The 25463-nt window shown below is 46.2% G+C and overlaps 1 protein-coding gene across 5 annotated transcripts in view; it reads right to left on the minus strand.

Annotated features, from left to right (window-relative positions):
* Positions 1 to 236: 236 nt before the first annotated feature.
* Positions 237 to 25463, minus strand: part of ABCC5 (ATP binding cassette subfamily C member 5) — a 96574-nt gene continuing 71347 nt past the window's right edge. For 4 of the 5 annotated variants that reach the window (XM_054479999.2, XM_054480000.2, XM_054480001.2 and 1 more), the window contains 6 exons: positions 23521 to 23710; positions 18686 to 18845; positions 9254 to 9332; positions 7824 to 7937; positions 6046 to 6210; positions 237 to 1704 (listed from right to left, as the gene is read on the minus strand). In XM_054479999.2, coding sequence (XP_054335974.1) covers positions 1603 to 1704; positions 6046 to 6210; positions 7824 to 7937; positions 9254 to 9332; positions 18686 to 18845; positions 23521 to 23710 — 810 coding nt within the window. In that variant the 3' untranslated portion in view covers positions 237 to 1602. The remainder of the gene's footprint in view (positions 1705 to 6045; positions 6211 to 7823; positions 7938 to 9253; positions 9333 to 18685; positions 18846 to 23520; positions 23711 to 25463) is intronic. The other variant, XM_063662479.1, reaches the window with a different exon arrangement.

Here is a 25463-nt window from a genome sequence, read left to right on the forward strand (position 1 = left end):
CCACCCTCTTATGGGCAGCCAAGGAGCTTTATTTGGGGACCATGCCCAGGAACACAGGCAGCGGGACTAAGGCCCACAGAGATGATTCCAGGCATTCAGGGCCCCATGGCCCTTGCAACCAATCAGCTTTGCTACCAGTCCTTCCCAGATGCAACTCCATTGCTGGATATGCAGGTCCCAAAGCCATTCAAGGATATCTCACTCCCTTCCCAGAGAATTGTTTGATACACGAAGAGTTTTACAAAATCCAAAATAATTTTATTCACATTTTCAGATTTTTGCTTCCACAAGGTGTTCAGCAAACATGCTAAGGCGACAGAATGTCTAGTTGGTCATGACATGCAACGCTGACCATTCAACTGATGACAGCAGTGACCACGCCCACCTGAGCTACCAGCCCCACAGCACAAAGGGGGTTTGCGGGAACACACCAAACCACACAGCAACCAGCAACCTGAGGTAGGTCTCTTTACAGTACAAAAACTTCTACGCCAGTGTGAGACACTGATTAGCAAGAGCTGCTTAAAGTTGCAGACTTTGGGGGGAGAGAGAGAGAGAGACTGTGCGACAACTGCGGTGAGAAAGGAAAACAGACCCACGAAATCCTGAGCCCTGCCACTAAACTGTGGAGGTGTGGGAATAGGCAAATGAAAAAGTGCCACCTCAAAAAGCAGCAGTTGGCTCCAGGGCTTGGAACCAACAGGTCTCGGAGCTGGAGAGCTCTGTGCAGTGGCCAGCCGTAGGAACCTGAGGCAGTGGGACTCTCTGTGGATAGACTGATTCTTGTTTAGAAACAACAGCAAAAAGAAGAAGGCAGGAAAGAAACTCCCTGGCTCGGAGGAATGTCTCTGTGATTCCCATTCCTGATGGAGGGAATGAAAAGGGGCCTGGGCTTCGCCCCGCTGCTCTCCTGACAGAAACAGTAAGTGACACCAGGACAGAAGGCAGGAGCCCTGAGAACTCACGGCGCTCTGCATGGTCTCCAGCTGCCCACCTGTCTCCAGCCACCCCTGGAGTGGCCGTGGGGAGGCGGCAGAGGGGGCTGTCGGAGGGCCCACTATTGCCACACGTCTTCCTTTGGACACCCAGAAAACCTGGCACCGTGAAACCACCAGCTAGAGAAGAATGAAATGCTACCCTTCCTATAGTCTAATAGCAAAACCAGATCTCTAGTACAGCAAACTGTACAAAAATGATAGAAAGGAATATGCACTGTTATTAGCACAGTGCTTATTTTAATATAAAATAAACAGCTTACATTTTCACTGTAAATATAGGCTATGTACAGAATTATATATAGATATAGCTACACGTATAAAGCTTCATTATAGGCCTCTGATACAATTATAATAACGGTTCCCTGAACCTTTTAGAGTGCAATTAAGAACAAAAACTAAATTTTGTTTACATGAATATGGAATAAATACAATAATCAAAATATGACTCTCCCTAAAAGTGAAACACACAAGCCAATCCGGAACTGCTGTGCGAAAGATAAAATCGAGAAAGGCAAGGTTTCGGTAGGAGGACGCGATGAGGGGCCCGCCCCAGGCAGGGAATGGCAATGCTCTAAAGAAAAGAGACTTCGTCAACAGGGAGGAGTCAGCCCTTGACAGCGACCTTGTTCTCTGCAGCAGCGAACATGGCATAGAATCGGGAACTGTCGTTGGACAGAAGGACCGATGGGGTGTCAAACTCCACCACCTGCAAAAGAAGTAGATGCTGTCAGGACGCAGCTCTGGGTCATGCAGGGTGATTTAGAGGATCCACTGCTCAGTAAGTGCCAGTGCCCGCTGAGGGTAGACTCTGGGGACAATTCAACTAGCCCTGCGTGCACCTCCCCCCTTATTTTTTTATTTTCAACTATCCAGGGAGTAAGGGAAAGGACAGAGAAAATGACTTCCAGCATTTTTGTAGTATGCGGTTTTGCCTAATAAAGTATTCTCATAGCAAAAAAAAAAAAAAAAAAAAAGAGAGAAAACGACTTCCAGATCTCCTTCACATAAATCCAAATTCCTTCAGCCTTGGGAGTGAAGGAACCAACCAACCAGGTCTATAAACTGCAGGAGGCTGGTGGCTCACGCCTGTAATCTCAACACTTTGGGAGGCTGAGGTGGGCAGACTGCCTGAGGTGAGGAGTTCAAGACCAGCCTGGCCAACATGGTGAAACCCTGTCTCTACTAAATATACAAAAATTAGCTGGGCACGGTTGGCGGGTGCCTACAATCCCAGTGACCTTGGGAGGCTGAGGCAGGAGAATCGCTTGAACCCAGGAGGCGGAGGTTGCAGTGAACTGAGATTGTACCACTGCATGCCAGGCTGGGCGACAGAACGAGACTCTGCCTCAAAAAAAAAAAAATAATAATAAATAAATAAAAAACAACAGGCTGGGTGCAGTGGCTCATGCCTGTAATCCCAGCACTTTGGGAAGCCGAGGCAGGCAGATCACCTGAGGTGAGGAGTTCGAGACCAGCCTGACCAACGTGGTGAAACCCTGTCTCTAGTAAAAATACAAAAATTAGCTGGGTGTGGTGGTGCATCCCTGTAATCCCAGCTACTGGGGAGTCTGAGGCAGGAGAATCGCTTGAACCTGGAGGTGGAGGTTGCGGTGAGCAGAGATCGTGCCATTGCACTCCAGCCTGGGCAACAAGAGCGAAACTCAGTCTCAAAAACAAAAAATAAATAAATAAACAAAATAAAATAAATAAACTGCAGGGGAGAGAAGGTGCAGCTCAAGTCAAGGGCACACCAGACAAATGCCATTTTATTATGCAAGCTGATCTAACCTTATAGAGTGAAATGGAAGAGCTCAGAATGTCTAGTTGTTAGGGAAAAAAAGGAAGTCAGGGAGTGACTTAGTCAAGTGGCCATTCCTATGATGGACTTCTGTGTAGCCATGGAAAATAATGTGGCAGCAGAACCCTGAATGATATGCTGGCAGAACCCACCTCCTGTGGCAGAGGCTGAAATGCATGTACTCAACTTTCTCAGCCTCCCCCACCACAGGGCAAAGGCATGGAACATAACCTTGTTTAAGGAGATGTAAGAGGAAGTCTCCTTGGTGCTTTAGGAGAGGGTATCCTGCTCAGTGGACAGGCCACAAGGAGAACATGAATGTGTCCTTCCTTTGGACACGTGTCCTTCCTCTGGTTGGGTGCTTGAGCAGGCATCCTGTACCAGCAGGGGAAGGTGAGTGCTGGCTGACAGTGATACAGAGCCCCTGTATCTGAGCTGCACAAAAACCAACCCTCTGCCCTCTCATTTGCCATCTGGGATAACAAAATCCCATCCTCCAAACCCCTTTTAGTCTGGTATTTTGTGTCTATGACAGAGAGCATCCCATCTGTTGGAGTCTGTGTGTGCAGGTGCATGAAAAACACAGGTGGGGTAAGTCAGTGTATTACAATGCTCATCTCTGGGGGTAAATGGCTTATCATCCTGTTTTTGCCTTTATGCTTTTTTGGTGTGTGTGTGTGTGTGTGTGTGTGTGTGTGTGTGTGTTTTTAGGCTTTCCTAAAATTACAAGGAAATTTTAATTAGCAAGAAAAAAATTAAGGGAAGAGAAGGATAGAGTCCCTCATAAAGAGTGAATGGACTCCTCACTCCAAAACATCAAGCCACCCATTGAAAGAAAGGGGTCTCAATTTGTGTCCTTAAGAAAGAATTTCCAGCTGGGCACAGTGGCTTGTGCCTGTAATCCCAGCACTTTGGGAGGCCGAGGTGGGTGGATCATCTGAGGTCAGAAGTTCGAGACCAGCCTGGCCAACATGGTGCAATCCTGTCTCTACTAAAAATACAAAAATTAGCCAGGCATGGTGGCACATGCCTGTACTCCCAGTTGCTCGAGAAACTGAGGCAGGAGAATTGCTTGAACCCGGGAGGCGCAGGTTGCAGTGAGCCAAGATTGCACCACTGTACTCCAGCCTGGGCGACAGAGTGAGACTCTGGCTCAAAAAAAGAAAAAAAGAATTTTCCAGAAGATGTTCTTGGTCCCATCTATTATAGCTTACTAGGCTCTATTTTAACACCCACTTACAAAGTAGTAGCTCAATGTATCTTATGTATGACAGAATCTCAGTAAACACTTAGTTTAAGGCAAACAAAGATAGTCACAAAAAACACTAGCATGAAAATAATTTCAAGATGAGAAAAATCCTTAGCCCCCAAGTTCTCTCAATTCAGCTTTGAAGCCCAGGTTGAACCTGCCCTATTTAACACTTTTCTCAATATTTCTCCACAATTCAGACAGTGTGCTGGCAGTGGGGTTGCTGGCCTGAGTCCTGTCCCATCTCCTCCGCTTCCTTTTTTTAAAAATCGTACCAATTTTTATTGTTTTTTTTTTTTTTTGAGATGAGGTCTCACTCTGTCACCCAGGATGGAGTGCAGTGGCGCTATCTCGGCTCACTGCAACCTCCGCTGCCTCCCAGGGTTAAATGATCCTTCCACCTCAAATTCCTTAGTAGCTGGGATTATAGGTGTGTGCCACCACGCCTGGCTAATTTTTTGAATTTTTGGTAGAGACGGGGTTTCGCCATGTTGCCTAGGCTGCTCTCGAAAGCTTGAGCTCAGGCAATCTGCCCGCCTCGGCCTCCCAAACTGCTGGGATTACAGGTGTGAACCACCACACCCGGCCTACTCCACTTCCTATGGACTTCCCCTGAGACTTTGTCTCCTCATCTCTAAAGCAGAATTCAGGCTACGTCTCTCTCTATGTTGTTGTGATGACTGATTGTATGTTGAGAGATTATATGTAAAGCACTAAGCACAGTGCCTGACACATAGTAAACATTCAATAGAAGTAGCTATTACAGTAGCTGTTACTGTGGTAGCTTCTACAATAGAAGACATGTTACCCATTATAAATGGCTTGCTATTTCCTCCAAATTATGAATTTACTTGTATCCTAGGGGCATGCAAAGGAGGTATTTGTTTAACATAAATGTACTTAACATCACCTGAACAAAGAACTGTAGTACTAAGCACTGCTGGGGCCCTAAAGATGAATGAGCAGTGACTCTGCCCTCAGAGAGCATTCAGGGAGTTCTCTAGGGAGACAGGGCATTGCACAATTCCTATCAGCTGAGGCAGAAGAGCTACAAGAGAGGTACAGATACAGTCTAGGGCGGCTGAGGCAGCCAGGGGGTTTCATGGAGGCTTTGGCATCTGGGCCATGTCATTCTTCAGGGACAGGCAGGTTGTGAGCAAGTGGATATGGGAAAGAGAAGGGCAAAGGGCCTTTTAGGTAGATGGAACTATCTGAGTAAAGACAGATAAAAAGCTTGGAGAATGCAAGATGTCTATAGCCAACGGCACCTGCAAGGGAAGAGTGGAAAATGAAGAAGGAAAGGCTAGGGCCAGGCCATGGGAACGCCTGAAACAACAGTGTAAGAAGTTTGGCGCCACTACGTGACTGCAAAAAAGCAAACATGTGCTGGCTGGTCTCAATAGGCCTCCAGAGAGGGGGTGATCATTGTGTATGTGAATGAATCACTAAGTACATGTACCAGGGATGATAATTGTGTATGTCAATGAATCACTAAGTATCTATACTCTCTGGCCTAAGTATGCCGGAGGTGATCATTGTGTATGTGAATGAATCACTAAGTATCTATACTCCCTGGCCTAAGTATGCCGGGGGTGATCATTGTGTATGTGAATGAATCACTCAGTACATGTACCAGGGATGATAATTGTGTATGTGAATGAATCACTAAGTATCTACACTCTCTGGCCTAAGTATGCCGGGGGTGATCATTGTGTATGTGAATGAATCACTCAGTACATCTACTCTCTGACTTAAGTCAGTGTCGCTACTCACAAGCAACAAAAGGACAAATTAGTAAAGTAAAATGAGAACCCCATCAGAGGTGCCTGAGTAATCTTGTGATTAGGAGGCTGTATCCCTCCCAATAGCAAGTAAACAGCGTTGCTGCAAGTGCTTATCTGAATGCCCAGAACCCTACAAAGATGGCAATCAGTCCATCCCTGCCAGGGGCCAGTTTCCTCCCAGACATGCCAAGCCAAAGTCCCTGAAGGACTCGGTACCTGTCCCTGGGCCAGCACCATAATCCTATCGGAGCCTAGAACCGTGTGCAGGCGATGGGCGATGGTCAGCATGGTACAATCTGCAAATGCTTCTCGGATGGTCTCTTGAATCAGTAAGTCTGTCTCTGTGTCCATGGCAGCTGTGGCTTCATCTAAAATCAGAATCTGCCAGAGAAGCAGAGGAGAAAGAAACTCGATTAAATTCCTTTAGCATTCTGGTTAATCTAGATTTTACTAAAATGTATTTCATTATTTAAGTTTTACACCATCTATTGTTTTTTTTCTTTTCTTTTTTTTTTTTTTTTGAGGCGGAGTCTCGCTCTGTCGCCCAGGCTGGAGGGCAGTGGCGCGATCTCGGCTCACTGCAAGCTCCGCCTCCCGGGTTCACGCCATTCTCCTGCCTCAGCCTCCCGAGTAGCTGGGACTACAGACGCCGCCACCACGCCCAGCTAATTTTTTGTATTTTTAGTAGAGACGGGGTTTCACCGTGTTAGCCAGGATGGTCTCGATCTCCTGACCTTGTGATCCACCTGCCTCGGCCTCCCAAAGTGCTGGGATTACAGGCTTGAGCCACCGTGCCCGGCCTATTGTTTTTTTTTTCCTAAGAAAGCACACATATATGTAAAAACATCCTTTTGCTTAGAAGTGATACAATTTCAAAACCATGTTTGCCTTGATTTCCATAACAGCGTATTTGTAAAATGCTGATCTAGGCCGAGCGCAGTGGCTCACGCTTGTAATCCCAGCACTTTGAGAGGCCGAGGCAGGCGGATCACGAGGTCAAGAGATCGAGACCATCCTGGCCAATATGGTGAAACCCTGTCTCTACTAAAGATACAAAAATTGGCCAGGCGTGGTGACGCACACCTGTAGTCCCAGCTACTTGGGAGGCGGAGGCAAGAGAATCGTGTGAATCCAGGAGGCGGAGGTTGCAGTGAGCCGAGATCACACCACTGCACTCCAGCCTGGGTGACAGAGTGAGACTCTGTCTCAAAAACAAAACAAAACAAAACAAAACAAAACCACGGATCTAATCAAATACTTGCCCCTACATGCTCTGTGACGGTGAGCATGTACAATTAATTCTTTTTTTCCCTTGAATCCAACATGGCTGGTAACATACTGGACAAAAGGACATTCCTTTTCCTGTTTATAAAATGAAGGGGCTGGATTGGATGACCTTAAAGTCTCTTGCAGTTTTAAAATCTATGTCGGCCAGACATGGTGGCTCACGCCTGTAATCCCAGCACTTTGGGAGGCCAAAGTGGGCAGATCACGAGGTCAAGAGATTGAGACTATCCTGGCCAACATGGTGAAACCCTGTCTCTACTAAAAATGCAAAAATTAGCTGGGCATGGTGGTGCGTGCCTGTAATCCCAGCTACTCGGGAGGCTGAGGCAGGAGAATCGCTTGAACCCGGGAGGTGGAGGTTGTAGTGAGCCGAGATTCGGCCACTACACTCCAGCCTGGAGACAGAGCAAGACTCCGTCTCAAAAAAAAAAAAAATCTTCTATGTCTATGGTTTGCAGTCATACAACTACTCAATGGCCAGAAACAAAAGTCGGTCTTGGATGAAGGTAAAAACAAAGCAACCCTGTTCTCCTTCCCCAAAACCAATATACCCAAATTGTGTCAGGGTTAGAGTTATCTCTGGTCATGCTCTTAGAAAGTGCCAACAGGGATCAGAGCCAGGAATACCTTTGGAGCCCAGTGTGCCAGGGAAAGGCTGCATTAAAGCATTCCCATTCTCTACTGCTGCCAACCCTGAACTGCCTTACCTTACAGTGGCGAAGCAGGGCTCTTGCTATGCACAAGAGCTGCCGTTCCCCCACTGAGAAGTTATCCCCATTCTCCATCACTTCAGATTCAAGTTTCAGAGGTAGCTGAGCAATCTAGGGAGAAGGAAACTAGAGATCAGAGGGGTAAGAAACTAAGCTGAATTTCCTGAAAATCCAAGGACAAGAAGAAATGATTCTGAAACCAATGAAAGAACTATTAGCCAAGAACCTGTCTCATCTGGAACGAAGGTGCAAGTGTACTGATCATGCATGCTAGTACCCACTTCCAAGGCAGTCCATGACTCCAACAGACTATTCTGTTAGCTTTATACCATTAAAACATCCCAGAAATTCCAATGCTTTCATGTCCCCAAAATCCAGTCACATAGTGGGCCTTAAGTTTTGGTTCTGAAAATATGGTCTTGCAATAGGAAACAGAGTAAGGAAAAGTACTCTCCTTCTGAAGTCCAAAGCCGTAGGCCCGTGCCTGTGAAACATTTTTTGTAAGCTGCAGAACTTATTCTTCAAATGAGAAGAATCCCGATAGAGCAGAGGAAAAAACAGAGCTCATCTACTAATAGTTGAATTAGGGCAGGGGATCCTGGATCCTGACTCAACCCAGGCATAACAGAGACCTCACCCTAGGCCAGTGGCATCAACCAGTAGACTGCAGCAGCTCGTGAGGGCCTGTGAGGGCCTACTGAGTTATCCCAAAACCTCTGTGGTCCATGGTCCATATGCACACTGTGTGCCTTCTGCAAACTCAATACGTTATGTATCTTTTTTTTTTTTTTTTGAGACAGAGTTTCGCTCTTGTTGCCCAGACTGGAGTGCAGTGGTGCGATCTCAGCTCACTGCAACCTCTGTCTCCTGGGTTCAAGCGATTCTCCTGTCTCAGCCTTCCGAGTAGCTCGGATTGCAGGTGGATTATAGTTGCATGCCACCACACCCGGCTAATTTTTTTATTTTTAGTAGAGACGGGGTTTCATCATATTGGTCAGGCTGGTCTTGAATTCCTGACCTCAGGTGATCCACCCGCCTCGGCCTCCCAAAGTGCTGGGATTACGGGCGTGAGCCATTGCGCCCGGCCACGTTATATATCTTTTGCATATATGTGGATGCTTCAAAGTATGTTACACTGTTACGACTAATCGAACAAATTAAAGGCATCACTTAATTCTAAGTAGCTGTCATTACAATCTTCAATCAATGGATAGTGCAAGGCCAATATGACCGTGGGCAGTGTGGGAGGTGGGGTTGAGAGGGATCAGCTTTTCCCAGGTATCTGAAAGACTTGGAGAGCCCTGCCACGAAGCCTTCGTCCATAGGCATCCTGGAGGCGCAGCCAGAGCAGACAGGGCGTGGCAATGGCACCGCCATGCTTCCACACTCACCATCCCAGCACGGCTTCCCCTAAGCTCTTCACTTACACATTCTTTCATGTGTGTCCTCTCCAGGGCATCCCAAATCTGGTCTTCGGTGTACTGGTTGAAGGGGTCCAAATTTGATCTAGGGAGAAACACAGGAATTTCTCAGTGGTTCTGCCCTGAAGCGACCCATTGGCAAAGGCTGTCTGTGGAAGATGTTTAACACACATGCACAGGGAGAGAAGACTCCAAACCCTGATGGTCACAGATGGCTCATTCCCCAACCAGCCAGATGGGAGCTCTGACAGCATACTGGGCCACCTCCTCATCTCCATAAAACTTGATTTATTCTTTTACTATTTTTACTATGTAAATAATACTAGTTATAGAACAATTTATAAATGCAAATATTGGCAAATATCCTTCTAGATTTTTTCCTGTGCGTGTATTTGTTAAAATACATCTTTTGGCTGGGTGCGATGGCTCATGCCTGTAATCCCAGCACTTTGGGAGGCCGAGGCGGGTGGATTACTTGAGGTCAGGAGTTCAAGACCAGCCTGGCCAACATGGTGAATCCCCGTCTCTACTAAAAATACAAAAATTAGCCAGGCGTGGTGGTGGGCACCTGTAATCCCAGCTACTCAGGAGGCTGAGGCAGGAGAATTGCTTGAACCTGGGAAGCAGTGGTTGCAGTGAGCTGAGATCACACCACTGCACTCTAGCCTGGGCGACAGAGTGAGACTCCATCTCAATAAACAAAATAAAATAAAAAATAATAATAAAATAAAATAAAATAAATTAAATTAAATTAAATTAAAAATAAGATAAAATAAATAAAATAAAATAACATAACAAAATAAAATAAAATAACATAAAATAAAATAAAATATAAATCTCTCCATACATACAAACTTAGAAATGCACCCTCTTTCTCTTGCTCTACCTGGTTCACAACTCTGTCATTGAGTATGGGGCTCCAGGACAGCTGGCCTGACCAGGCAAAGAAACTGATCCAGTAGAAGGGAAGAGGAAGAAGGAGAGAAAGAATAAAGGACAAGTCAAGAAAAAGGAATTTTCCTGGCACAGAAGGCCAGTTTGGGGGCCATTTTTGCTTACTGTGCCAACAGTATCTACCTCAAGGAAATCAGAGGTGATACCAAAAGAACGAGACTAGAAATTTTTTTTTTACAGGCGCATGCCACGTAATTTTTGTGTTTTTTGTAGAGATGGGGTTTTGCCATGTTGCTCAGGCTGGTCTCAAATTCCAGCGCTCAAGCTCAAGTGATGAGCCTACCTTGGCCTCCCAAAATGCTGGGATTACAGGCATGAGCCACTGTGCCTGGCCAGGACTAGAAATGTTTAGGACAGGAGAAAATTATCTTTGCCACTGAGGATGAGGGTGGAGAATTGGTGGTGGAACAGGTATTTGGTGGAATACTGGGATGTTACAGTAATTTTGGACGGCTTGTCTTGATCTACACGTTAACATTTGGAGGTCTAGTAATCTGAAAAGTATATTTGCTTTGCTCATAAAATTATGCCTGGAATGTGGGAAACAGGAAACTCTCTGGGAGAAACATGGACTTTTGCTCTATGCCACACACCTGTCTCCATATCTGGGGTTACTAAGTACAGGCATGCAAATACAATCACATCATTATCACAGAGCTCTAGTAAGAGGACAGCAGGCCGGCACTGCCTCATTCCTGCTATTTGGGCATCTCTCGATCTCCTGGGAGATTCTGACCCGCCCTGCTCTCCAGCGCCTCTTGCCCTTTGCATGGCATTTTTCCCACTTGGAACATGCTCGCTTCTCACTACCTTTGGCCCAGGAAGTGTTGTTTAATACTGTACAGTTTAATGGGTTCACCTGTGTCTCCCCAAAAGACACTAAGTACCTAAGAATGTGAACTTATTTGGAAATAGGGTAATTTGCAGATGTAATTAGTTAAGATGAGGTCATACCAGAGTAATACAGAAGGGTGGGCCCTTAATCCCATATGACTGGTCCTTATGAGAGATGGCCATGTGAAGGCAGAGAAACACTGGGAGGGCATCATGTGACAATGGAGGCAGAGGCCAGAGGGATGCATCCACAAGCCAAGGAATGCCAAAGATGGCCACAACTACCAGAAGCTGGAAGAGGCAAGGAAGGGTCCTTCCCTATAGGTTTCAGTGGCAGCATGGCCCAAATGACACTTTGATTTTAGACTTCCAGCCCCCGGAACTGTGAGATAGTACATTTCTGTTGTTTGAAGCCATCCAGTTTGTGGCTTAAACTGTTTATGACAGCCCTGGGAAACACATACAGCAAGTAAGTCCATCAGATGCCTCTGGATCAAAGAGCAGGCATGGAGCTCCCCTTCATCCACAAGGATATGCTCCAGGGAGCCCCAGTGGATGCCTCAAACCACAAATAGTACTGAACCCTATAAATGCTATGTTTTTTTTCCCCTATATATACATACCTATGATAAAGTTTAATTTATAAATTAGGCACAGTAAGAGATTAACAATAATGAAATCAAACAATTATAACAATATGCTGTAATGAACATTATTTGACTGTGGTCTGTCTCTCGCAAAATATAGTATGTAATATTTTTGGATCCTGGTTGATCATGGGTAACTGAAACTGCAGAAAGTGAAACCACAGAGAAGCGAGAACTGCTATACACAAAAGCACAGTCTCCTGCCCCCTGAGTAGCCGGCCCTATCAGATTTTCTATGGGTAAATACAACAACAGGCTTAACTTTTTTTTTTGAGACAGAATCTTGCTCTGTCACCCAGGCTGGAGTGCAGTGGCATGATCTCAGTTCACTGCAACCCCTGCCCCGCCCCCCAGGTTCAAGCAATTCTCGTGCCTCAGCCTCCCAAGTAGCTGGGACTACAGGTGTGCACCACCACACCTGGCTAACTTTTGTATTTTTTGGTAGCAACAGGGTTTCGCCATGTTGACCAGGCTGGTCTTGAACTCCAGGTCTCAGGTGATCCATCCGTGTTGGCTTCCCAAAGTGTTGGGATTACAGACGTGAGCCACTGTGCCCAGCCCAGGCTTAACATTCAATTCACCCAGGTCCATCACACCAGCTGAAGGAGCCTCAGACCACTAAACAATGGGTTCCAGATAGAAAAGGAATATTTGCATACACTCGTAGGTGGTACACAGTAAGGCAGACCAGACCAACCTCAACAGGGAGCTCAATCAGGAATGGAAAAATATCTCCCCTCATTAGAGAAGCCAGACAGTCCTGGGTCTGACCCACAGACAGAAATGAAAGCAAAGTTATGCACCCACTTAATCAAAAGGATGTAGTTAAGTGACTGGATAGAAAAGTGTCTGAACATGAGGGCAGTTATTTTTAACAATCAGAACCCCTGGAGTCCTGATCTTGCCGAAAGTACATTTTCATCTTTGGTTCTTCATATTTTATTTTTAGCAATAGTCAACATTGACCACTGCTAAATGAAGCCAAGAATATCTCCCAAAGTGTGAGACGACACAGCAATTCACCCTCGGTATAGTAGAAAACACTGCAGTAAACCATGCTGCCCTGTCATCTGTGCTGGATGCTTCATAGTAGACTCAGTCTTCAGAGCAGGAGATTTTGGGACTCACATACCTTCTTCTATCAGGAAGCTAAAGGAAACCTTATTTTGAGGTATGCAGAAATACGGACTGATTTTGGCTTTTAGTTGTTAAGATTAGGTGAAAAAAGTTAAGAGGAAAAAGTAGAGCAAATGAAAAAGACTAGAGAGAACGGCATAGATTGTGTGACTTTCTTTTTTTCGTTTTTGAGATGAGGAAGGCAGATGAGACTTTGAAGATGCTGGGAAAAGAAATGTAACTAAAGGTCAAGATCCACAAAGAGGCACGTCTAACTGTTTTTTGGAGAGATGGAATATCAAGGTCGTGGTTAACAGTGGGGTCGTGACACATGCTTCAGGAGGCAACGCAGTGAGTGTAGTGAGTAGAGCCAGCTGGCCAGCCTGGGTTCAAATCCTAGCTCTGCCACTTTTAGCTGTGTGTCTTTGGGCAAATTACTCTCACTCTCTGGATTTCAGTTTCATCATCTATATAAAACAGGCATAATAGCCAAGGGCGGTGTCTCACGCCTATAATCCCAGCACTTTGGGAGGCAGAGGTGGGAGAATCTCTTGAGCTCAGGAGTTTAAGACTAGCCTGGGCAACATAGTGAAACCTCACTATTTGGTAAAATAAAATATGCATAACAATGGTGTCTGTCTCATGAAGTTTTGAGCATTTGTTAAATACAATTAAGATGGTTATGACAGGTGGGGCACGGTGGCTCATAGCTGTAATCCCAGCACTTTGGAAGGCCGAGGTGGGCAGATCACCTGAGGTCAGGAGTTCAAGACCAGCCTGGCCAACTATGTGACACCCCATCTCTACTAAAAATACAGAAATTAGCTGGGCATGGTGGCGGATGCCTGTAATTCCAACTACTGGGGAAGCTGAGGCAGGAGAACTGCTTGAACCTGGGAGGTGGAGGCTGCAGTGAACAGAGATCATGTCACTGCACTCCAACCTGGGTGACAAAGTGACACTCCGTCTCAAAAAAAAAAAAAAAAAATTAATGAGCAGATCAAAAGGAGAAGGCACCTGAAGAAGAAGAAATGAGAACACTGTTTCTTGCTAATGAATGGGCACCAGGCAGAAGTGCTCTGGGTAGACAAGGTACCTGTCACTCACAGGGGACCAAGACTCAAGAGACAGACCAGAGTGACAGCTGGGACAGCTCACCGTCAGCTTAGGCAGGCTCCAGACAGTCCTCAGGATGAAAAACACTCCAGCTGCGGGGGATAGGACAGAGGCCAGGGCTGGGCTTCCTGGGTCCAGGAAGCACAGGGAGCTCTGGGAGAAGGTGGGGAAAGCTAGGGCCATGAGACAGAGGCCAGCAAAAGTGTTTTAAGGCCTGCATGAAAAGGGGTCTCTCTCCTTGGAGCCAATCATGAGGGCAAAACAATAGAGAGCTGCAAAAACACAGGCTGGAGAGCTCAAGCCCACACAGGCAGATAAGGGAGCGCATAGATGCAGGTACTAGAATGGATCGACATTCTGGCTAATTTAGGAAGGGGTGTGGTGCCAAATTATCTGGCCTATGATTTAGATTATATTTGTACCCAGAACAACTCAGAAATTTGTATCTTGTGATTTTCTGAGTTTGTGTTGGTTTGGTTTTGGTTTTACCTTGCTTTTCCTCTAAGAGTTCCTTTCAAGTTTTAATTGTTTGCAGGTATCTCAAGAAGAGGTACCCACCCTCAATACTGGCTAATGGTGGTGGAGGCGCGGTTTCCAGATTCAGAGTCTCTAGGAGGCAGCTGAGGAAACAGCACATTTATCCTGCCTTTGCCTTGGGAAACTCATCATAGGCTTTCTATCTTCTAAGAAAAGCAAAAGAATACCGGCTGGGCACAGTGGCTCACACCTGTAATCCCAGCACTTTGGGAGGCTGAGGTGGGCAGATCACCTGAGGTCAGGAGTTCGAGACCAGCCTGGCCAACATAGTGAAACCCTGTCTCTACTAAAAAATACAAAAATTAGCTGGGCATGGTGGCCCGCACCTGTGGTCCCAGCGACTCAGGAAGCTGAGGAATGCAAATCACTTGAACTGAGGAGGCAGAGGTTGCAGTGAGCTGAAACTCCAGCCTGGGCGACAGAGCGAGACTCTGTCTCAAAAACAAAAGAATGCCAAGAGCTGAACATTCTCTGGGATCCATAAGAAACCTGAGAGGATAAAAGGAAACCTTAGGGGATAAAGGACAAGTCCAGCATTTAATTCTTCCTCAGTGTCTACTACAGACTAAAAGCCAAAATTAGAGCTGGCAGAAAATTTAACTGAAATGATTTTCTCACTTTGCACAGCTGACTTCCTAAGCTGCACTCTAAGCTCAGTAGCTACAAACCCAGGACAGCAGTGTACCAACTACTGAGCTAGCCACAAAGCAGCCAACATTTCTTTCTCTGGAGACAAATGGTTCCAATTCCACTAAAGCTACAGGTCCACGATGTTCTACCCACACCAGCTGCACGCGCCCATGGTCAATTCTTTTTCTTTTAACATTTTACATAATTTAAAAAAGCAGAGACAACGTCTCACTATGTTGCCCAGGGTGGTCTCAAACTCCTGAGCTCAAGTGATCCTTCCGCCTCGGCCTCCCAAAGTGCTGGGATTATAGGCATGAGCCACCGCGCTTGGCCTCATGGTCAATTGTCAACCACTAACTCTAGAAGCCCCCAATTCACAAACCCAAATGAAATGCTATAAAATTGTTAAATTAAAACTGAGGCTTCTTGGTGGCAGCAGTTTCAAAAGAAATCTCAAGTTTAACATGCTTTATTTCTTAATTCTCTTCCAAATGATGATAAAAAAAAAATAGTTCTTATGGCCAAAGCCAAATATTATAAGGCCAATTTTTTTTTCAAGGTGTTCCTGTGGCATCTAAAAATAGGGAGACTTATGGGAAGAGCCAATTTGGCAATATTTTCCTTATTTATTTATTTAGAGATGGAGTTTCACTCTTGTTACCCAAGCTGGAGGGCAATGGCACGATCTTGGCTCACCACAACCTCCGCCTCCCAGGTTCAAGTGATTCTCCTGTCTCAGCCTCCCAAGTAGCTGGGATTACAGGCATGCAACACCATGCCTGGCTAATGTTCTATTTTTAGTAGAGAGGGGTTTCTCCATGTTGGTCAGGCTGGTCTCAAACTCCTGACCTCAGGTGATCCGCCCTCCTCGGCCTCCCAAAGTGCTGGGATTACAGGCATGAGCCACCACACCTGGCCAAGCAATGGCTTTTTTTGAGATGGAGTCTCGCTCTGTCGTCCAGGCTGGAGTGCAGTGGCATGATCTCGGCTCACTGTTACCTCCGCCTCCCAGGTTCCAGCGATTCTCCTGCCTCAGCCTCCCGTGTAGCTGGGACTACAGGTGTGTGCCACCACGACTGGCTAATTTTTGTATTTTTTAGTAGAGACGGGGTTTCAGCATATTGGCCAGGCTGGTCTGGTACTCCTGACCTCGTGATCCGCCTGCCTCAGCCTCCCAAAGTGCTGGGATTACAGGTGTGAGCCACCGCACTCGGCCTATTTTTAGGCTTTCATCTTCAATAAATTCTAATTTTCTTTTGAGACAGAGTCTCGCTCTGTCACCCGGGCTGGAGTGCAGTGGCACGATCTCAGCTTACTGCCACCTCCGCCTCCCAGGTTCAAGTGATTCTCTTGCCTCAGCCTCTGGAGTAGCTGGGACCACAGGCATGGGCCACCACACCTGTCTAATTTAGTAGAGACAGGGTTTCGCCATGTTGGCCAGGCTGGTCTCGAACTCCTGACCTCAGGTGATCCGCCCACCTAGCCCTCCCAAAGTGCTGGCATTACAGGCATGAGCCACCACGCCCGGCCAATTCTAATTTTCTTCTGATATTGCTTGTCTGACCTTATTACCTCAATACCCAAAGAGAATGGTTTATTATCAACCACAGATACAGTGCATGCTATCCAGATTCAATTACAGAAATACCAAAATAAACATACCCTAGGGTGTTGACTCTACACAAACGCAGGTGAGAACTCTGCTGATTTACTGCTATGGACTACAGGTTTGTGTGCCCCTAGAATTAAGCTATTGAAACACTGACCCCAATGTGATGGTATTTGGAGGTGGGACCGTAAGGAGGGGATTAGGTTTAGATGAGATCATGAGGGTGGGGCCTCAAGAAGCGGAGACACAAGAGCTTTCCTTTCCGCGGGCAGGCACCACAGGCACACACCAAGGAAAGGCCACGTGAGGACAGAACAAGACAGCCATCTGCAAACCAGGAAGAGGGTCCTCAGCAGACACCCATCCCGGCCTTCCCAGCCTCCAGAACTAAGAGAAATAAATTTCTGTTGTTTAAGTCACTCAGTCTATGGTATGTTGTTATATACAGCAGCCTGAGCAGACTAAGATATCTACCAAAGTTCCTTGAGTTCAAAATGCCATTTCCGAAGGTGGAGGGGATAGTTTTAAAACAAGTCTGAACACTGCCTATGATTATTTGAAATTAGGTTGGTACCAATTTTTCTGAAAACTGCTAAAAATTACTTTTAGAATGATTTTTTTTTTTTTTTTTTTTTTTTTTTTTAGACGGAGTCTCGCTCTGTCACCCTGGCTAGAGTACAGTGGCACAATCTTGGCTCACTGCAAGCTCTGCCTCCCGAGTTTACACCATTCTCCTGCCTCAGCCTCCCAAGTAGCTGGGACTACAGGCGCCCACCACCACGCCCAGCTAATTTTTTGTATTTTTTAGTAGAGATGGGGTTTCACCGTGTTAGCCAGGATGGTCTTGATCTCCTGACCTTGTGATCCGCCCGCCTTGGCCTCCCAAAGTGCTGGGATTACAGGCGTGAGCCACCACACCGGGCCAGAATGATTTTTTAATGGACAGGGACACAAATGATGGAAATCCACTGTTTTCAGGAGGCCGAAGCTTAAGGCTAAAGGTAGGAACAGGTAAGCTTAGGAAAGATAATGTGATGCTTTCTCCTTGGTATGTTTTAATAGGCCAAGAAGAAGGATTTTATCTCTGGCATCCTGGCAGATTTCAAAAGGTGACATAATTCCAGAGTATCAAAGGTAGGGGAAGATACTAGAAAATGAAATAACATGAGTAGTAATAATGCCTGAAAGCCACCATTGGAACTGGAACTTTTGGCCGGGTGCAGTGGCTCACGCCTGTAATCCCAGCACCTTGGGAGGCCGAAGCGGGTGGATCACTTGAGGTCAGGAGTTCAAGACCAGCCTGGCCAACATGGAGAAACCTCATCTCTACTAAAAATACAAAAATTAGCTGGGCCTGGGGGAGGGTGCCTGTAATCCCAGCTATTCGGGAGGCTGTGGCAGGAGAATCACTTGAACCCAGGAGGCGGAGGTTGCCGTGAGCCAAGATCGTGCCACTGCACTTCAGCCTGGGTAACAGAGTGAGACTCCATCTCAAACAAACAAAACAAAAAAACTGCAACTTTCAGAGCACCTAGGAGAGATGACAGAATGGAGTTGGGGGCAGATGAGGATGATGTTGATGAGGCTGATGACAGCAGCCACCATTTGCCAGGCCCTGTGCTTATATAATTTACATGAACTTATTCAACCTTCACAGCAACAGGTCTTTAAAGCATCCCCATCTTATGGGTGAGGAAACAGGCGCAGGAGTGGTTAAATAACTTGTCCAAAGTCACGGAGCAGAGCTCTGGGCCCAGACCTCTCTGGCCTCTTCAGCGCTGTGCTGCAGGCCTCCCTGCCCCCTTCAGTCAACCAAGTGGCGTTGTGAGTGGTGCTCTCCTTTCTGCACCAGCAAGCACATGGTGCAGTGGGAAAAGCACCAGACTACAGATGGTGAGCTCATGGTCCCAGGGGGCAGTGCTAGCATCGTGTGGTCCCACATGCCCATCTGGCCTCTAAGTGACACACGAGGCATGCAGGTGCTCAGGTCCTCACCTGACAGTGCCACTGAACAGCACCGGCTCTTGAGGAATGATGGAGAGCTTGCTTCGGAGGTCGGCAAGGCCAATATCACTGATTCTCACTCCATCAATCTTGATGCAGCCTCCAGATAACTCCACCAGACGGAAGAGGGCCATCCCCAGCGAGGACTTCCCTGATGAGTCAGAAGACATGTGAGAGAGGAGCTGTTAGCAAAGTCTGTGAGGACAATGCTGGTTTAGCCTCAGGGCAATGCCAACTATTTTTCTATTTCTATTCAGTTGTTATTTCAACTGATTAACTGAGATAACGTATAAAATGATAGAAAAATGCGATTAACTTTCCTGAGATACCAGGCAGACACCTTCAAATTACACAGCTTCAGCCTGAGAAGGAAGGGAAGGGACCATTCCATTTTCATTTTTTTTGAGACAGAGTCTTGCTCTGTTGCCCAGGCTGGAGTGCAGTGGCACGATCTTGGCTCACTGCAAACTCTGCCTCCTGGGTTCAAGTGATTCTTCTGCCTCAGCCTCTCAAGTAGCTGGGACTACAGGCGTGCGCCACCATGCCCAGATAATTTTTGTATTTTTAGTAGAGAAGGGATTTCACCATATTGGCCAGGTTGGTCTCAAACTCCTGATCTTGTGATCTGCCCACCTCGGCCTCCCAAAGTGCTGGGATTACAGGCATGAGCCACCGCGCCTGGCCGACCATTCCATTTTCATGAGAGTAAAATGGACAAATGCCTCCTGGTCACCTTAGGAACAGGTGCACAGAGCTGAATGCTTCTTAGGCAAACTTAGGAGAACAGAGATCTTACAGCAAGCAGTTGAGAGGCAAACCAGAGGACAAGATGTCTTTTTTCTCCCTACCCCCTTATTAGGGCTGAGAGAGAGACTAAGACAAGGCCTCCTGTTGCCACAGCAGCAGCTGGGGAATGGAAGAAGTTCCAGGGATAAATAAACACATACGGGAAGGAGGTTTTGCCTCGACTCAATGAGTAGCTGTCAATGGCCCTACTGTGATAGGAAACTATGGCAGAGAAGCAGGTTTGGGGGATCAGTGTTATTACAGTAATCAGCAGAACAGGTTAACCGAATCTTCATTTGAAAAGTTTACATAAGTAATACGAGATGACATCATCAATCTCCCATAATCTCACTTCTATCATTTTAGGCACACTTCCTTTCAGTCTTTCCTCAGAGTTGAGATCATATCAGAAATGCAATATTGTAATTGCTTTTTTCATTTAACACTGCATTGGCCGGGCGCGGTGGCTCATGCCTGTAATCCCAGCACTTTGGGAGGCTGAGGCGGGCAGATCACCTGAGGTCAGGAGTTCGAGACCAACCTGGCCAACATGGTGAAACCCTGTCTCTACTATAAATACAAAAATTAGCCGGGCAAGGTGGCGCATGCCTGTAATCCCAGGTACTCGGGAAGCTAAGGCAGGAGAATCGCTTGAACCTGGAGGTGGAGGTTGCAGTGAGCCAAGATCGTATCATTGCACTCCAGCCTGGGCGACAGAACGAGACTCTGTTTCAAACAAAACAAAACAAAAGCATTGTATAATACTCAGTCAACCATCTTTTAAAAAAATTTTCAAGATAAAATTTTAGTGGTTGCATTCCATCATGGGCATGTATTCTTGTTCAGCCAGTCCTCTAAGGGTCAACATTTAGTTTATGTAAAACTTATAATAACGTTATGTCCTATTATCTTAGTGCTGAAACTTTACTGCCACCTCAGACGATTTCCTTGGGAAAGAATCTTAGAACTGAAATTACTGTGTCAAAGGATATAAACATTTAAAAGGTGCTTTCTCTACAGAGCCAAAAAGAAAAGAAGTTTGCCATAGTCCTGTCTACCTTTCTGCAACTTGGTTCCATGGTTTAGATTTAGAACTACAGTGTTTTAGCGTTGAATCACTTTTCCTTGGCTGAATGCCTGGTTCTTGACCCTCCAACCTTTTTCTTGCCATCATGTCATGAAAGACCTCTTGTGAGGGCCTCATCGAGATCACCACGATGCTGTCTCTTCAGCACTCATGGAGGGCGCAAACAGCTTGCCTTGCCCCAGTGTCTAAAGCCACAACCCCACTGTCGGGATCTACCCCCTGGGCATACCTCTGTCTAACAGCCTAATGGGAACCTGAAAAACACCCATAAAACTTGGAAGAAGTAACGCCCAGAAAACTTGGAAAAAGCTGTATTAGGAGAGTGTATTAGGACCCGTCTTTCTAATGCAACAATCTTCACATCCTTCTACCAGAAACGAGTTAGGAAACCTGGTCCGTCTAGCAGGATAGTTCTCCTCCTAGAAATGAGTGACTCCAGGCTGGTGGGCGCAGTGGTTCACATCTGTAATCCCAGCACTCTGGGAGGCCAAGGTGGATGGATTACTTGAAGCCAGGAGTTTGAGACCAGCCTGGCAAATGTGGCAAAACCCTGTCTCTACTAAAAAATACAAAAAAAAAAAAAAAAAAAATAGCTGGGCATGGTGGCATGCGCCTGTAATCCCAGCTACTGCAGAGCCGAGATCGCACCACTGCACTCTAGCCTGGGCGACAGACAGAGACTCTGTCTCAAAAAAAAAAAAAAAAGAAATGAATGATTCTGTTCAGGGTTAGGGGACTCAGTTACTGGCCCCTTTCCCAGATAGGAGGGGAGGAGACATTCCCTCTGGGCAGAGGCAGGGCTTTAAAATCTAAGCTAAGGAAGGAATGGTGCCCGAAACAATGAGTCAAGTTGTTCCACTTTAACAAAAGGTGCCTAGGTTTGGACCACCTGGACTGGAAGACTTTAGAGTCCTCTGAATCTGACTACCTTTGCACTGATGGAATGTGCTGGGAAGAAAGGCAGCAGTGAAGTCCTCAAGATGGTGTCCTTGACTGACATGACCACAGGAGAGTTTCCAAGTTTCCCGTGAAACCTGGAAGAAGCTCTGTTAGAACCGGAGTGTAAATCAGGTTATTATTATTATTTTTTTTTGAGATGGAGTTTCGTTCTTGTTGCTCAGGCTGGAGGGCAATGGCGCAATCTCAGCTCACTGCAATCTCCACCTCCCGGATTCAAGAGATTCTCCTGCTTCAGCCTCCCGAGTAGCTGGAATTACAGGCATCCACCACCACGCCCGGCTAACTTTTTGTATTTTTAGTAGAGACGGGGTTTCACCATGTTGGCCAGGCTGGTCTTGAACTCCTGACCTCAGGTGATCCACCCACCTTGGCCTCCCAGAGTGCTGGGATTACAGGCGTGAGCCACCGCGCCTGGCCACTATGTTTTCTTGTTTCTCTTCTGTCACTAACTACTGTTTAATGAAGTTGTGGTGCCTGTTTTGGCCTATCTCACCTGTGTTAAAGGGAAATCATAACAACGAACATCAGTCAGCTTTCAGGGGAGCCGTGTACCCCTGGGGACCAATGCAGCAGAGGGGCTCAAGGGAGAGAACAGTAAAAAGGCTTGGGGACAGTCACCCTGCTTGGCTAAAGATTCCCTTCCAGCATGAAAGACCTGGAGCAATGTCTTGTTTTGACATGAACTAATTCCCTCAAACAGAAACAGAAAGCAAGAAATGGCTTTTTCCTTTTCTTCCTTAGAAAGTTCTTTAAAATAAATTGGCCAGAAAAGATAAAAGGTTTTTTTTTTTTTTTTTTAATGGCAAAGAAAAAAGCTAGAAGAGTTTTGATGCCAAAGAAGCATGTAGCCTAGAAAGCTAATGAAAACTGAATCAAAGATACGTCTTATACAAGGATAAAAAGGACAGTAAAAGAAGACAAGTTCAGTCTTTGGAATGCTATTCAGGAGCAAAAGTGAGAAAAAAGGGGCCGGGTGCAATGGCTCACACCTGTAATCCCAGCACTTTTGGAGGCTGAGGCGGGTGGATCACGAGGTCAGGAGATCGAGACCATCCTGGCCAACATGGTGAAACCCTGTCTCTACTAAAAATACAAAAAAATTAGCTGGCGCCCCTGTAGTCCCAGCTACGCGAGAGGCTGAGGCAGGAGAATCGCTTGAACCTGGGAGGTGGAGGTTACAGTGAGCTGAGATCGCGCCACTGCACTGCAGCCTGGCAACAGAGCGAGACTTTGTCTCAAAAAAAAAAGAAGTAAATTACTCAAGTCCTGACCCTAGAAATCTAAAGGATCTACAGTTACACATTTCTTTTCTTTTTTTTTTTGAGACTGAGTCTCGCTCTGTCACCCAGGTTGGAGTGTAGTGGTGTGATCTCGGCTCACTGCAACCTCTGCCTCCCGGGTTCATGCCATTCTCCTGCCTCAGCCTCCCAAGTAGCTGGGATTACAGGCATGCGCCACCACACCTGGCTAATTTTGGACTTTTAGTAGAGACGGGGTCGCATCATGTTGTTCCGGCTGGTGTTGAACTCCTCAGGTGATCCACCCGCCTCGCCCTCCCAAAGTGCTGGGATTACAGGCATGAGCCACTGCGCCTAGCCTACTGATAGTTTTAAAAGAAGGCCACGAAACAGCATGTGTCAATGACCTCATTTTTGTAAACCTACATATTACTAGAGGAAGCCTAACAAGATAGCTACCAAAATGTTACCAGTGCTTCTCTCTGGGTAGCAGAGTTGTGGGTGCTGCTCCTCTTTCGTACCCTTGGCTGTGTGCCCCAGTGTTCTGCATTGAGAATGTGCACATTTATGACTGGGAAAAGCACTCAGTGTCATCAAAGCGGGGTCAACGATAAACCTAGAAAATTGGTTTCAGTAGGGGGCTGAGACACTAATCGCTTATCAAACAAACAAGGATCCGGTTTAAAGGGATGAAAGTGATATTTCATAAACTGCTAAGTTCCAATGGATTCAAAGAAGGCTTTGCACATCCTTACCTGATCCTGTCCGCCCCACAATGCCAATCTTCTCTTTAGGTTTGATCGTGAAGGATACTTTCTTTAGGACGAGAGGGAGGTTTTCTCGGTACCTCATCTCTGCGTTCTCGAAGGTCACCTCTCCCTCCTGGGGCCAGTCAGGGGAGGGAGCCTTGTTCTTAATTCTGGCAGGTGCTTCCAAGGACAGAGTCTGGGGAGACAAGGGTGGCCGGTTCAGACTGACCACAGATTCTTGGGGAGCTGCAGGCTTTGTCACAGACAAATAAAACCAGGACAACCATAGTAGCCACACAGAGGTAGCTGCCACCCTGTCACCTTGCTAGGAAAGAATCCCTTGGAAGTAAATGCTTATCATCACTAAACTAGACAGAGACAGAGCACAATGGCTACTAAGTGTCATGGCTACTAGCAGCAGCCTGGGGAGGGAAGTGGTGTTCAGACTACCTTTTGTCTCAAGGAACTATTCCACAAAGCTGCCTTGGAGGCCAAAGGAAAACCAACAAGGGCAGACATGAGGCCTTCCACCCCTCCACCACAGCAGTTTTTACTGAAATTCTTTGAGATAGGATTCTACCATTTGATAACCATTGGCTTAAATCCAAAGGAAGAAAACCAATATTTACTGAACATCTAATTGGATCCTGGCATTCTGGCATGTCTTGGTCAATCCAGGAGACACAGACTCTAATTCTAATTTTGCCACTGTGTGACCTGGACAGATCACCACTTCTTCTGCATCTTAGTTTCTTATCTGCAAATTGTGGAGACTGGATTAGATGATCTTGAGAATCTATTCCAACTCAAAATGCTGTGACATAACTGCTTGGGTAATTTTTGCCATCAAAAATTATCATATCTCATGATCTTTTAAAACTCTCTGGCAATTGGCCATGGAGTATACAGCCTTATGGGGGAAGCAAGGGCCAAAGACTGTAGCACTCTGGGGCGTTAAGCCTAAAGTCTAAAACTCCAAGCTGGAAGGACTCTGTGTTGGGACAGTCAGTGGGAGGGCAGGCCTCTGAAATGTGACCAGTTTCAGCAGGGTCCACTTTGTACCACCACTGACCGTAATCCTAACCTTTCCAGCATAAGGTTCTCACCAACCATAACATTAACTCAAACACTGCACATATGTACACACACGGGTCATCTACACACCAGGACAGTGTGCAAAGAGGCTAATTTCTAAACATTAAAGAAGAGCTATTACTAGATACACTGGGCAGCCACCTGCCATCCTTTCTGAGAATAAGAAAGTTATTCATTTGTGAGCTTAAGAAATATTCCACCACTAATGAGGCTCACTGTGAAAACAAATCAGTGAAGCACGTCTCTATTAGAAAATCCAGTTTACATACACTCAGTTCCCAACTGAAAGAGGAATTTTTCAGGCCAGACACTATGGCTCCTGTCTATAATCCCAGCATTTTGGGAGGTGGAGGCAGAGGCAGATCGCTTGAGCCCAGGAGTTTGAGACCAGGCTGGGCAACATGGCGAAACCCATCTCTACAAAAAATACAAAAATGAGCTCAGCCTAGTGGCGCATGCCTGTAGTCCCAGTTACTTGGGGGGCTGAGGTGGGAGGATCACTTGAGCCTGGGAGATCGAGGCTGGACTGAGCCGTATTCACGCCACTGCACTCAAGCCTGGGTGACAATTAAGACCCTCTCTCAAAAAAAAAAAAAAAAATAGATAAATAAAAAATAAATAAAAAAAGGAAAAAAAGAAAAAAGTTAACTTTTCAAAACTATGTTTCAAAGTCAAGTGTTGGGAACTCAGAATATACTCTTCACATATAAACAATGACACAGATGCTTGTAAAGTCTCACAGCAGTTCAACAAAATAGATAACTCTTAAGAATTGAGTTCAATTTGAGAATCTAACTACTCACAATGCTGCTTCTTTATAAGCAAAGTTGTCCAATCTACAGCCCTTGGGCCAT

The sequence above is a fragment of the Pongo pygmaeus genome, chromosome 2 (genome assembly GCF_028885625.2).
Source record: "Pongo pygmaeus isolate AG05252 chromosome 2, NHGRI_mPonPyg2-v2.0_pri, whole genome shotgun sequence".
NCBI lineage: Eukaryota > Metazoa > Chordata > Mammalia > Primates > Hominidae > Pongo > Pongo pygmaeus.